This window comes from Trichechus manatus, unplaced genomic scaffold (assembly GCF_000243295.1).
Source record: "Trichechus manatus latirostris isolate Lorelei unplaced genomic scaffold, TriManLat1.0 scaffold00168, whole genome shotgun sequence".
In the NCBI taxonomy this organism is placed as follows: domain Eukaryota; kingdom Metazoa; phylum Chordata; class Mammalia; order Sirenia; family Trichechidae; genus Trichechus; species Trichechus manatus.
This window is the reverse complement of record NW_004444104.1, coordinates 1,644,921-1,660,193: the sequence shown is the minus strand read 5'-3', so window position 1 is coordinate 1,660,193 and position 15,273 is coordinate 1,644,921. Positions and strand designations below refer to the sequence as shown.

Genomic DNA, 15,273 nt, shown 5'->3' with positions numbered 1-15,273 from the left:
CCCATCCCGTGGCTGGTGAGTGAACATGTGCCGGTGCCTACAAGGACCCCTGTGTTCACTGTTTCCCTCACCAACCCCACAGAGCCTGAAGGACAAGGTTCTCTGGATTCAAGCTCCACTCTCTTTGCATTTTGAGCTCCCATTTTATTGGGTGACTTGGGCTAGGTCCGAATAAGGTTTGCAGTCCAGACATGTCTTGGCTAGTCAGACTTTGGTTCTGTTTATTTGGGATAAGATGTGTGAATTTCTGTGCCTCTAGACAGCCGTTTGACTGCGACCTCAGTTTAGATACAATCATTTTGGGGATTTTAAGCATGGGCTCCTTCTTTCTGTTCTTACTCCAGAGCTACAGGTTTCTTAGCAGTGGGTTGATTATATGAAGGATGACTTGAATTTTGAGTGGCCTCTTTGGGGAACTGAGTTCCCATTTGCCTTGTCTTTTTCCATTTTGGGCACTTCTGTTTGGTGCCCAGGTTTTGCTATTGGTTTCCATTTGCTCTATTCAAACACTGTCCTTGTACTGGGTCCAAGAGAAATCAGACTGGGTCTAACAGAATCCACTTTTTTAAAATGGGTTCAGCCAGGTCCAAAGGGTCTGGGGCCCCTCCACCTGGGACTCTGGCAAGACTCTGGCAAGTGGATATATTTTTTAAAAATTGGATCCAGAGCCTGTTTTTTTTTTTTTCTTTTTTCCTGTCAAAATGGGTTAATCTTACCAAAGACAACTTCGAATTGCAGAGCCCAGTTTAGGGAACTGGGCCCCCATTTGCTCTGTTTTATGTTGTGTTGCCTAAAAGTGTTGGCTGTCTAAAAATGTTGATTGGCATAAAAAAAGAGAATCATAGGCCATATTAGCCTGTAGTTCAAGCCAGCCTCACAAACCAGTGAGTTTGCCATTCTAACTGAACCAGCGTCCACTTGGACAAACTTTGCTACAAAACTGGATAAGGTTCTCCTTCTGTCTCGTTTTTGTCCTGAGAGCTTGGCGTTGATCCAGAGAGACCATGCGCTCTGCTTTTCCACCCACCTGGAAATGCAGATTGTTGGGTCTGAATTGGGAGGTGGCCAGCCATCAGGTTGGGGGCATATTCCTACCACCCACTGCCAGCTCTCATAGGGTTGTTTTAAGTCTCAATCTTCTCCTCTTCCAGGAAAACTCCCACTTCCTATCTTTCTAAGCGGATAATCTGTGTCTTCAGTGGCTACTTTGAAGAACTTTTTTCATTTAAACGGGTACACTAGAAAAAGGAACCCCACACTCCATGAAAAGAATGGGGTGCTTATTTTGATATGATGAGGCATTTTAAAAGACAAGATGATTTCAAATTTGCCTCCTAAAAGATTTTTCCTAGTGTGCAGAAGATAGGATTAAATCCCTGACTACAGGAGGGACAATGGTTGGTCCTTCAGCTCCTCATCTTTATGTATGCATATGCCTGTCAGTATGTGTATGCTGTGTTTGTATACGTAATAATTTCCTACCTCCCTATCGTATTGCCAAATTAGATTATAATATACCTTCAAAAAGCTTTATTTTGATTGGTTTAGAGATAAAGAAGAGCTGATATAAATTGAATAGTCCTAATATTCCCCGAAATTAATGAAAGTGAAGTTGGTCTGACGAAAGTTTTTATGTTTTATAATATGCCAGCTTAAAACAGTTTCCAAGATGCTTTTGGTAACTTAAAATCTTGGACTTAGGCTAGATTGAATATGCAGGATGTATTTTGTTAAAGGAAAGACGATAATTTTTTCCTGAAGTAAATAAAAGCGGTTGTTCCAGAATGAGAAAAAAAAACAAAATGAAACATAGATGGATAGGGAAGGTTGTGGAAGGTTGGAAGAAAGTTATTTAAGATCTGATAGGTTTATTTACAGGATTGTTAAAGAGCTTTAGTATCAAATAGTATGAAGACTGGGAATTTGGTTTTTTCTCTATTAAAATGACAAAGTTTTCTTTGATTACTGGGTTGCTCTTAGTGAAAGGCTGTAAAACCACAGAAGGCTAAACGTTTTGCCGAAAGAATAGCCAAGAAGGACAAAAGAAAGAGTGGAGGGGCCCCTGCCAGCAGAATGGAAATCTTCAGAAGGCTGTTGAAAAATAGGATAAAGAGGGTGGACCATTGATGGGGTTAAAATCAAACAAATACTATCTTAATACAGTATTATCAGAGGCTGGGTGGGTCAATAAAGCAGCCAAGCCCTTAACCAGTATGCCACCAGGGCTTCCCTCCAACATTAAAGAGCCATAAACAAGTCCCCTTTATTGTGGAGGAATTTTAAAAAGCCCAAAGACAAAGATCACAATGAGAAACCCCACCTAAAATTTTCTGGGCCTATCGTGTAGCAGATGTCAGATGGATCTTGGCTAAAAGCAGAGAATACCAGAAAGATGTTTACCTATGTTTTATTGACTATGCAAAGGCATTTGATTGTATGGATAATAACAAATTGTGGATAACATTGCAAAGAATGGGAATCTCAGAACACTTTGTTGTGCTCATGTGGAACCTGTATGTAAATCGGGAGGCAGTCATCTGAACAGAACAAGAGGATTTAAAACGCAAGATTTAAAATTGGAAAAGGTGTGCATCAGGGTTGTATCCTTTCATCATACTTATTCAATGTGTATGCTGAGCAAATAATCTGAGAAAACAGACTATATGAAGAAGAATGCAGCATCAGGATTGGAGGAGGACTCATTAACAACTTGCAATATGCAGATGACACAACCTTGCTTGCAGAAATGAAGACGCTTGAAGCACTTACTGATAAAGATCAAAGACTACAGCCTTCAGTATGGATTATGTTGATAATGAAAACAAAAATCCTCACAACTGTACCAATAAGCAACATCATGAAAAGTTGTCAAGGATTTCATTTTACTTGGATCAACAATCAATGCCCATGAAAGCAGTAGTCAGGAAATCAAATGATGTATTGCATTGGGCAAATCTGCTGCAAAAGACCCCTTTAAAATCTTAAAAAGCAAAGATGTCACTTTGATGACTAAGGTGAGTTTGACCCAAGCCATGGTATTCAACTGCCTCATATGCATGTGAAAGCCAGACAATGAAAAAGGAAGACTGAAGAAGAATTGATGCCTTTGAATTATGGTGCTGGCAAAGAATACTGAATATACCATGGACTGCCAGAAGAACGAACAAATCTGTCTTGGAAGAAGTATAGCCAGAAAGCTCCTTAGAAGCGAGGATGGCAAGACTTCATCTCACACACTTTGGACACGTTATCACAAAGGACCAGTCCCTGGAAAAAGACATCATGCTTGGTAAAATAGAGGGTTAGCAAAAAAGAGGAAGGCCTTCAATGGGCTGGATTGACACAGTGTCTTCAACAATAGGCTGAAATATGGAGGTGATTGTGAGGATGGTGCAGGACCAGGCAGTGTTTCATTCTGTTGTACATGGGGTCCCTATGAGTTGGATCCAACTTGATGGCACCAAACAACAACAGCAACGTATCCTAACTCTATGCCTGGTATATTCATATTATATTATGTCTTAGGATTATTGTATGTTATATCTGAAATTTCTTTTCCACCTAAAGATTAGTTCACTTTTAAATATTATTAGTAATAAATTAACCATGGTCATTTTTAAGTTTTGTCATCATAGATAGTTTTTTATTTTTTACTCTGACTCCCTGAAAGCACTTGCAACCAACCACAGGCCAGAGTATTTCAACAAAAGAGACTGTCTCAGAGACCCGTGGAAAGGACTATGCCAGGAATTTTTGGTGTGAACTTTTAATGACACTGCTTAAATACTACTGGATTGAATCAGGATTTCCAGAATTTTTGTGGAGAAGCTGATGGGTTCACAAGACTGTAAGCCTAAGATCCAGTGAAATATGAATTAATTACATATGATTGAATTTTTCTTTAGTATTGCTGATGTTTCATATTCTCTTTTCCAGGTATAAGGAATCTTTCTTTTTCTTCTACACTCTGTGTAACTCATAAAATTTAATAGACTGTGCTTTTGTAAACAAATGTGAAAAATTTATCTTTTCTTCCTGCCTGATCCCTCGGGAATTGGAAAACTCTTACTGAATATCCTTATTTTGTGGCAATGTAATTATTTGCATAAGTTCAACGGGAATCTGTGCTCCTTGTTAACAGAACACAATTGGAAATCTTGGTTATATAACCAAACTTTGACTGGAAAGTCATATTTGAGAGTGATGCTCAGCAAATCAGGTATGACCAGACATGTTTAAGGAACTAAGATTGACTTTTTGGAAAATGGGCCTGGTACCTGGCTTATAGGGTTTCCAGCCTTACAGGTAAGTAAGGAAGGTCACTTCCTGGAAGGCCCAAGAAACTTATGATATTTTGGGACCTTGAAAAAAGAGGAACTCACCCAAATCTGTGGGTACTACAGTGAAATCCGGTGGCAAGTTCTTTTTTTTTTTTTAGCTTCCTAACCTTAAGAGGCTTTTATAAATTTAATTCGAAGTTCTTTATGAAATCTTCCAACAAAACAAACTTAAAAGCCTGTATGATAAATTACCATTATTGCTGCACCAGCCTTACTGTAAGATCAATAACTTTGCTTTGGGATTGTCTTTTATCAAAGGGAGATGAGTGTAGAGAGAAATTTTATGTGTCAATAGAAAATTATGACAAACCGTTGTGGACTATCAGATTCTGGTCCTGTTCATTGTATTTGAACTATTTTACGTCTCTTTGTAAACTACTGACAACTAATGGTTTTGTTTTGTACCTGTAAATTGAACTAGTTTTTGTTAGATTAAAAGTTTATGCTTTTAATCAATGACCCAAAGAAATTTAAGAGAGGCCAACAATGTAAAAACCAGAAAATAGACTATTGCCCATTTAAATACAGTGCTAAATAGAAGTTGAAAAACCTCTAAAATTGAAAAGCAGATGCTACTACGGTAGCTAAAAAGTTGTTAGAGCAAGTTTTGCCTCTTTGAGAAGTGCCTTTTAGAATTGTCTAGTGATTGGGACACACATTTTACAAAATCACTTATCAAGGAAATTTGTCATGGTATGTTAATTTTCCAAGGTCTGCATTGTCCTAACATCCACAGTCATCTGGAAAAGTAGAAAGAATACATGGAACCCTAAGGCTGAAATTAGTCAAACTCTCATAATCCCTAAATCTCTAATGGATTATTCCCAATCTTATCTCAAACAGGTACATACTGCCTTCCAAGAACTAATTCCTGAAGAAGGACACATTCCTCACAACCTGGAACTGGGAGATTTGGTGTTCTGAGAAGATTAAAAGAAATCAGCATCTGAACCCTTCTGGAAAGGACGCTTTCGGGTGCTGCTCACCACCCACACAGCAGCCAAACTCGAATAGATCTCTGGGTATATATCTCTCAAACTCAGACTCACCCGAGACCACTGAACCCCAGAAGTAGCTGACGTCACGAGGTAGACAACTTCTGCCCAAGACTGTGGATAAATCCATGACTGAGACTGAAATCTGGACTATACTTAGTATCATTATTTTTAGAAAGGGTAAACAATCATATTATACATTCCCAGGGTACCAAAACGATTCTTTTGTTCCATTAATCTCTGTTCAGACTTTGCCACCTGATTGGCAAGAACTTTGTGGATTAGGATATCTAGTTCCACATCTTCAATCCTTTAGAACCCTTAATGCTAGCCAAGTTTAAATCTAGGATCTTTTGTTCACTGACTTAAAAGGGATTCCAATCCTCTAATTGGTCTAGCTTCTGGTTTTCATTTGTTTATTAGGGCAATCTTCCTTAGTTTAGGAATTTCAAAAAGCAACCTGTAATACAGGTAGTTCCCGACTTATGACAGGGTTCCATTCTGATGACTCCATCATAAATTGGTTCTGATGTAAATTGAATACCTATTTTTTTTTTTTTGGTTTTCATTATTATGACTTTTATTATCATATCTTTATAAATATGATCTTTGAACAACTGTGAGTGAACATCTGAGAATGATAACATCAGCAAAGTATGCACTGCAACATTGTATGTAGTACATGTAGTACATGTTACTAATGATAAGATACACACACACAAAAAGACGGTCGTAAGTACAATTCCTCCTAACTCAACTATGTCGTAGGTCGAGGACTACCTGTATATTCAAGTCTGTAGAGCTATCTTTTAATTCTATTTTATAAGTGCTGGTATTTAAGAGTGGTCACATACTAGGAAGATGACCAGAAGGGGACAATTGTTAAAGAAAATGCCCCTTCCCTCCGTTTAAATTTACCTCTTAACACTTCCCAGAAACTAAAACTCGTGATAAAGATAGTTCTGGGAAAAGTTTAAATAATTAGATAAGCCATAGCTAGCCTATAGAATGCAGCCACAAAAACTTAATAAACCAATCCAAGCCACCTTCTGCCAGTTAAGTGAATGACACAATCATTTTACATTTCACTTTTGGGAACTCCCCTAACAGTCTGTACTGTGTATAAGCTGATCAGAATTGTAATGCAATGAGCTCTTCTCTCTGGATGGATGCTTCCTGCTCTCAAACAGTTTTTTCTGACTAATAAAACCTTTTAACTCTAACTGGCTTATTGATCAGATTTTTTTTTTTTTTGACAGTTCCTTGACTTCAGAATTGGCTTTCGTTGATTGCTCACTATTTTACGAATGGTCCTGACCACATGTGTTATCTTCTGAGGACAAATTCCTTCTGATTGTAGCAAGTTTGGTGTGCTGTAGGTTGTCATCCTTACCTGCCCTGACCATTCTGTCCAAGTGCCATCAGGTGTTGCTCTGTGACAGTGTACAGCTCAGCTGTTGCCATGGCAAGGAGCAGAGGTGTGTGTGCGGCCCCAGGGACAGAAGCTTATCATTTCTGTTTGTGTTTCCCTCTTTCAGTTCAGACTCTGTCATCTGAGCCATGAGATTCTGGTGGGTCCTACTTGCCATTGGAGCCTGCACAGAAAACATAAACTCACAGGACATGTGCAGGCAAGGGCATTCTGGCATCCCTGGGAGTCCTGGGCACAACGGTTTGCCAGGAAGAGATGGACGAGATGGAGCAAAGGGGGACAAAGGGGATGCAGGTACTCCCCACCTGGTGGCCTTCCGCTGCCCTTCCACTTACCTCTTGCATTCATTTTATCTTATTGATCCATTCATCCACCCGTTTATTCATCACTCATTCCTCACTCATTCATCCATCCAGCAAACGTTTATTGAGAGCCTACTCCATCCCAGATTCTGTGTTGGGTGTTGGCAATGATGCAGGACAAGACCAACATGAACCCGCCTTATGGACTTTCTAATCTAGTGGGAATACCTGTTTGTTAACCATCACCTCTGATACTACGGGGCCATTTTCAGGAGCATATGATGCTGTAAATCTTCCTGCCTCAGGTGACAGGTATGATGGATCTTTGCCAACCTGGGGCCTATAGCTGCTGTTGAGTTGACTCCAACTCATGGTGACCTTATGTACAACCGTAAAAAGGTTGCTCACTCCTGTGCCGTCCTCACAATTGCTGGCATATTTGAGACTATTGTGGTGGTTACTGTGCCAATCCGTCTCACTGATGGTCTCCCTCACCCTCACTGGCCCTGTACTTCACCAAACATGATGTCCTCCTCCATCAATTGATCCCTCCTGATGACACGTCCAAAGCAAGTGAGTTGGACAATATTTGGCTGTGATCCATAGGGCTTTCATAGGCTAATTTTTGGAAGTAGATCACCAGGCCTTTTTTCCTAGTCTGTCTTAGGCTGGAAGCTCTGCTAAAACCTGTCTACCATGGGTGACCCTGCTGATATTGAAATACTGGTGACATAGCTTCCAACATCATAGCAACACAAACCACAACAGTACAACAAACGGACAGATGGATGGTGGTGGGGACTGTAGAGAGACCAACTTGGGTGTGGGAGCATACACTAACAGCGAATGTGTTAACCATTTCAACCCCGAGTGACTTCGGTGCAAATCTTCTCCGTGAGATCTCTCTGACTGGATAGTAATTGTCACAAATCCATGTGGTTCCAGTCACTTTTTGGCATTAGACCAGTCTCATTTCCAGGTAGCAAAAAGCCCAGTACAAGTTTACAGCAAAACCTCAGTCTTACTGAAATCAAGTCTTCTACCTGTACCCGGGGACCTGCGGTGGGGTGGATGTGGATGTGTTCACATGCTCACGTGCCTCTCAGGATAGATCTGTCTTCACAGTTCCTCCACCCTGTACTTTCCACTGTCCTTCCGCACTGCCAGCACCACCTCTGACTCCAGAGAGGGCTAGGCAGGAGAGAAGAGGTGCAGTAAGTGTTACTTACTCAACAATTACTCTAAAGCAAAGATGAGAAGATAAGGGGGCAGGGAAACTAGAGTACTGGAAATGGAACAACCAGAATGCAATTAAAGAGAATGCTGACACATTGTGAAAAATGTAACAAAGTCACTGAACAAGTTTTTATAGAAATTGTCAAGTGAGAACTTAATTTACTGTGTAAACTTTCACCAAAAACACAATAAAATATTATAAAAAAAAGAAGAAGCATTACTTACCTGGTGCCACTATAATCTGGCATGGGTGCCTTCAGAGGAGGACAATCCAATGCTGGCCTTTCTTTTAGAGGTGTTTTGGGGTTCTTTGTGGACCTCCTGCACTCACTGCCTAATGGGGTCCAAATGCCCCTTAGCTTCTAGTGCAGTCTCCTTTTGGTGGGGTCCCCTTGCCTTGGCAGGTAGTTCTCATGGGTAGGGTTTTTTCAATATGTCTCAAGCCTGGCCCTCTGAAGGCACCCTGTTGTTAGATGCTGTCGAGTTGGTTCTGACTCATAGCGACCCTGTAGGACAGAGTAGAACCGCCCCAAAAGGTTTCCAAGGAACTGGTGGTGGATTTGAAATGCTGACCTTTTGGTTAGCAGCCAAGCTCTTAACCACTACGCTAACAGGACTCCGAAGGCACCCTAGCCCCCAGAAAAACGGTACTGTTGCTCTAGCAGACTCAGAAAGCGCTAGGTGTTCACAGTGCCACTCCGCTCTTGCCTCTGCCATTGGGACAGCTGTAGCCAGCCTCTTCTTCAGATTTTTTCTCATTGGAAGTTGGCAGTCCTATGGTGCAAATAGTTAACATGCTCAGCTGCTAACCAAAAGGTTGGAGGTTCGAGTTCACCCAGAGGCACCTCAGAAGAAAGTCCTGGTGATTTACTCCCAAAAAATCAGCAATTGAAAACCTTATGGAGCACAGTTCTACTCTGACACACATGGGGTCGCCCGGAGTCAGAGTCAACTCCACGGCAACCGGAAAGTTGAAAGTCAGGCCTCAGTCTCCATGACCTCACACTCCCAGGGGAACGTTCTAGCTTTCCCTAAAAAGCTTTCGGCACACTTAGCTCCAGGTCCAAGGCAACATTTCTGCAGCTCACCACGCCTCTGGCCAGAGGAGTGTGGTGGATGGGGCCAGGTGATTGTTGTTTCCGGGTCTGGCACTCAGCCCTTCTCTCTCTGACTCAGAGCGAGGGTGCATGTGTTATTTCCAAATGTACAGGATTTTAATTTTTCTTAAGTTTTATGATTAATATTTTATGCACACAAAAGTAGACAGATAGAATGATAGATTAAAAAAACAAACAAACAAACCTGTTGCCGTTTACTCAGTTACAACTTATGGTGCCCCCATGTGTTACAGAATGGAACCATACTCCGGAGGGTTTTCTTGGCAGTAATCTTTACAGAAGCAAGTTGCCAGGACTTTCTCCCATGGTCCCACTGGATGGGTTTCAATTGCCAACTTTTAGGTTAGTAGTCAAGAGTAAACCTTTTGCGCCACCCAGGAACTTTTAGATAGATAGATAGACAGAAAATAAAAGAGGAATAAGACAAATACTGATATATCTAACCCCAAAATCTCTTACCTTTCCCTGAGTGAACCTCTCTTTCCTCTCCAAGTATATCCAAAATCCATTCTTTCAAATTTTCCATGTTTCATAGATGCACTTATATTTTATTTATAGTTCATATATAATATAATATATATATATATTTCTTAGAAGAATATTCCATCACATTACTTAAGCTAAAACTTCATCTTTATCTTGCCCTGTTAAAATTTGTGTGTATGTTTTATAACAAACAAATTTTAGTACATTAAAAAACCAATAACCAAACCCATTGCCGTCGAGTTGATTCCAACTCATAGCGACCCTATAGGACAGAGTAGAACTGCCCCATAAGGTCTCCAAGGAGTGGCTGGTGAATTTGAACTGCTGACCTTTTGGTTAGCAGCCAAGCTCTTAACCACTGCGCCAACAGGGCTCCTTTAGTACATTACCTGTACCTAATTTATAAATACATACATACACAACTATCAGGGGTTGTGTTCACACCTTGTTACGTCGGGGTGCGTCACCAAAGAAGTTTGGTGGCCACTGCTCTAGAAAATGGAAAAACTGGGAATTAGGCAAGGGAACCAAAAAGAAGTAAGGAGAGGAGAACTTTCACCTCTAATGTGGTCCATGAATGAAGTTGAGAGGGAAGGAAGAGGAGGTAAATGTAGGGATGACCCCATCAGAGGCTCCAGGGGTTCCCAGTGGTACCCAGGATTTACATGAGAGCATTGGCCCCAGACCTGCTGGCAAAGTCAGAAAGTCAGACATGATTGAGTCTGGGAAGTTAACTTCTCAAGCCCCACTAATATATCTGCCCCGTCTGTCCTGTCTCAGGAACTGGAGGCTGGCCTGAGCCCGCCCTGTCATCCACAGCTGGCTCAGTGGGGCTGGGATACGGGTGTCTCTGCTGCTATGGGAGAAGCCAGAGTCTGGGTTGAACCATGGCCTAGTGAGCATCAAGCTGCCTTTTGCCAGGCCTGGAGCCACTTACAACCTGTTCACTAATAACACGGGAAGTGGAGCTCAAGGTAGCCTGCTCCGAGGGCCAGGACTCCTGTGTGGTGGACAAAACCTCGTTCACATGATACTCCCCAAGTGGGATCTCCTGTGCCAACTTGGCCAGTGATATTTACCGAGAAAGATCCTTCCAGGAGCCTCCTTCCCCACCCAAATAGTGTCATGCTACCATAGTCATCTATGTTTTTGTAGGAGGATAGTTAATCTTCTACTCCACCTCTCCACAAGAGTGATGGAAAAGGAAAAGAAATGAGAAAGCCACCCAGTCCCTCCAGCATTCAGATCATGTAGCTAGTACTCAGCACATGAGGCAAATGCAACCATGAGCTTCACGGCACACACACCCTTCCTTATCCTGCTGTTCTGGGCACTCACAGTGTCATCTTGGAGCAGGGTACCAGTGAAGTCCACACCACTGTTTTGATAATTCACTTATTTTACTCACCTTAAGCCAGAATTCTCCTTAGAAGTGATGGTGAGACTTTGGCTCACTTACTTTGGAAATGTCACCAGGAAAGGCCAATTGCTAGAAAAAGACATCATGTTTAGTAAAGTAGAGGGTCAGTGAAGACAAGGGAAACCCTCAATGAGATGCATTGACACAATAGCTGCGACAATAGACTCAAACATATTAATGACCACAAAGATGACACAGGACTGGGCAGTGTTTCATTTTGTTCTACGTAAGGTCACCATGAGTTGGAGCTGACTCAATGGCAACTAAAAACAACAACAACAACTGCCTTGATGTTTTCTCACATCTGCCTTTTTCCACCTATACTTCTGTAAGGGAGGGTAGTGTATGATAGGACTGGGGATCACACCCAGTACTCTCCAACATCCATCATTCATTGAGACCAAGGTCTAGTAAAGTCAGAATTGAAATTTTAAGTCTTATCTGTTTTTCTTCTTTTTCAACCAGGAGAACCAGGACTTCCTGGAAGCCCAGGGAAGGATGGAATGAATGGAGAGAAAGGAGAACGAGGTCAGAAATTTTTTTCCTATTTTACCATGATCTAATTCTGAACTTTCAATGAATTAACAATAATTATTAAGTGTTTATGAAAGGTAAGCTCTTTACTAGGCTCTGGGATGATCTAAAGATAGAGCAACACAGTTATTGTCCTCTAAAAGCTATCATTGGCGAACATTTTGATCAAAGAACTTACAGAAGAATCTTGATCAAAAGGGGGAAATTTGGAACAGAATTTCAAATTGTCTTAGAATCCAGATTTTCTGGAACCATTGAGGCTGGATGGAACCCTGAAACTACTGGCCTGAGATAATCTTTAAACCCTAAACCAAAATATTCAGTGGATTCTTCTTTAAACCAAACAGTGGGTTAGTTAAATTCATCAAGAATCATGCTTGAGCATTGTGGTCTTTTAAAGAATGATCTATCTGGGATCAAATTGACAACAGTAACTCTAAAGGTTAGACAGGAAACTTAGTGGGTAGTGAGTTTATGTTAATGGGGGGAAACAACTTGGAACAGGAGGGTGAGAAGGGTTGCACAACTTGAAGAACGTAATCAATGTCACTGAATTGTACATGTAAAAATTGTTGAACTGATGTATGTTTTGCTGTGTATATTCTCAACAACACCAAAGCCTATGATTTAGTCCAGGGTTCAGTACATTTTTTTTGTAAAAATAGTAAATATTTTCAGCTTTGGGGGGCATACAGTCTCTGTCACAACTAATCAACTCAGCTATTACAGTGAAAAGCAACAATAGACACTATATAAATTAATAAATGTGGCTGTGTCCCAATAAAACTTCATTTGTGAAAACTGAAATTCGTATTTCATATAATTTTCCTGTATCAGGAAATATTATTTATAACCATTTAAAAATGTAAACCATTCTAAGCTGTGGATGACACAAAAACAGGCAGCAGGCCGGATTCTGCCCAAGGGCCATAGTTTACTAAACCCTGATTTGGCAGATGAGCACTGAGGAGTGAGAATGAGTGCTGACTCAGTGGATCTGGCAACTCTGCATGGAGAAGGAGCACTTGGGTTGGGCCTTGAAGGGTAAGGAGGACTCTGGCAGGTGTAGATTGATTGACAGAGAGAACAGTCATAATGGCAAACATACATAATGTTCACTATGTGCTACATTGTTCTACATGCTTTTCATGTATTGACTCAATATAATAGCCCTATAAGTTAGGTAAGAGCCCCTGTGTGGTGCAAATGGTTAAGCACTCAACTACTGACCAAAAGGTTGGTGGTTCAAACCCACCCAGGGGCACCTCAGAAGTAAGGTGATCTACTTCTGAAAACTCGGCCACTGAAAACTCTATGGAGCACAGTTCTACTCTGACACACATAGAGTCATCATAAATCAGAGTCAATTTGACAACTTTTTTTTTTAAGTTAGGTACTATTACTATACAATTTTATAGATAAGGAAACAGAGGCGTTTCCACAGTGGTAGAGATAGGATAGAATCCTGGCATTTGAACTCCAGAACCTATGCTCGTAACTATCTCTACAGACTGCATGGAGGAAATAGGGCATCACTGAGCCTATATGTAGAATGATGAATTGTGCGGTATGATTTACAATGGAGAGGTTGGAGCCAGAAAACAAAGAGCAATGAATGCCACACTAATGGCTTTACTTCATGTTCCTTTCAGTGAGGACTTTTTTAGTGGGCGTCACATAACTAGGGCTGACCATCAGTTAGCTGAAAGCAGCTGTCGTAGCAATAGCCTTTTGCAGTTCTTCCCTACTCAGAAGAGTGTGTTCTCTCAAGCATCTGCATTGTGTAGTTGTCAAAATGGTAGACTAAGGTGGTCAAGAGTTGTAATTTCTAAGGTGATTCACTGCACTAGTTTAGTAGACAGGAATCAAAAGGTGATGCGTGTGAGCTATGAGAGAGAAAAATGTTACTGGACAGAGATATCAAATGGAGTTACAGTTGGAAGTGGAGTACAGAGATGAATTTATTAGGAGAACCCACCCAGAAGCTCCATGGGAGAAAGACCTGGCAGTTTGCTTCCATAAAGATTACAGCCAAGGACGTGAGGTCACTATGAGTCAACAATCAACTCAAAGGCACTTTCTTAGGCTAGGTTCTCCAGAGAAGCAAAGCCAGTGAAGTGTGTATATATATATGTCATATAGAGAGAGGGAGGGAGAGAGCGAGATTTATCTCAAGGAAATGGCTCACATGGTTGTAGAGGCCGGCAAGTCCCAAGTCCGTGGGTCAGGCATCAGGTATCAGGCCAGAGGCTTCTCCTGACTCACAGGGCTGAACATCAGGGGCTACGAACCCAGGATCCACATATCAGATGGCAGGCTGCTGACTTATAGCTGAAAAGGCTGACAAATCCAAGATTGGCAGGTAAGATGGTAGGCTACTGGCCCAAGTCCCAAGAACTGGAGGTCAGATGCTGACAAGCCGAATAGAGGATCAAGAGCAGACCAAAAGCCAGTGAATTTTGCCAGAAAGTCCACATATACTGGATGTGGGCCACACCCCCAAGGAAACTCCCTTTCAACTGATCGGCTACCCACAGCAGATCCTATCATGGAGGTGATCACATTTTATCAGATCTCATCATGGAGGTGATTATGTCATTACATGACTCCCAAACTACATCATAACTGCCAAATTACTGAGAATCATGGCCCAGACAAGTTGACACGCAACCTTAACGATCACACAACAACCACATTTTCTTTCTAAAAATTTTAAATATGTGTGTGTTTGTGTGTGCGTGTGTGCACAATTTGGGAGTAAATGGATTTTAAACCCTGAGCTTATACTATACCTGTGTTGTGATGGTTAAGGTTGTGTCAACTTGGTTGGGCCATGATTCTTAGTGGTTGGGCAGTTATGTAATGGTGTAGTTTGGCAATTATGTAATGATGTGGTTTGGCAGTTATGTAATTTGGCAGTTATGTAATGATATAGTTATCTTCCATTTTGTGATATGATGTAATCATCTCCATGATGTGATCTGATGTGATCAGCCAATCAGTCGTAAGAGGAGTTTTGTTGGGGGTGTGACCTGCATCCAATATACATGGACGTTCTGGCAAAGTTCTGTGGCTTTTGCTTGCTCTGGATCCTGCATCCAGCTTGTCATCATCTGACTTCCAGTTCTTGGGACTTGAGCCAACTGCCTACTGTACTGCCTGCTAATCTTGGGATTTGTCAGCCTCTGCAGGCTGTGAGCCAGCGGCCTGCTCCTGATCTTGGATTCGTTGGCCTCCGAAACCTATGAGCCGGCGTCCTGCCATCTGACCTGCTGATTTTGGATTCGTCAGCTCCTGTAGTTATGTGAGAAGCCTCTAGCCTGCTGCCTGACCCATGGGCTTGGGACTTGCCAGCCTCCACAACTGCATGAGCCATTTTCTTGAGATAAAGCTCTCTCTCTCTCTCTCTC

General features: G+C 41.5%; 1 protein-coding gene across 1 annotated transcript in view; it reads left to right on the top strand.

Annotated features, from left to right (window-relative positions):
• Positions 1-6,895: 6,895 nt before the first annotated feature.
• Positions 6,896-15,273, top strand: part of C1QTNF9 (C1q and TNF related 9) — a 9,602-nt gene continuing 1,224 nt past the window's right edge. The window contains exons 1-2 of the mRNA XM_023740916.1: positions 6,896-7,061; positions 11,795-11,857. Coding sequence (XP_023596684.1) covers positions 6,896-7,061; positions 11,795-11,857 — 229 coding nt within the window. The remainder of the gene's footprint in view (positions 7,062-11,794; positions 11,858-15,273) is intronic.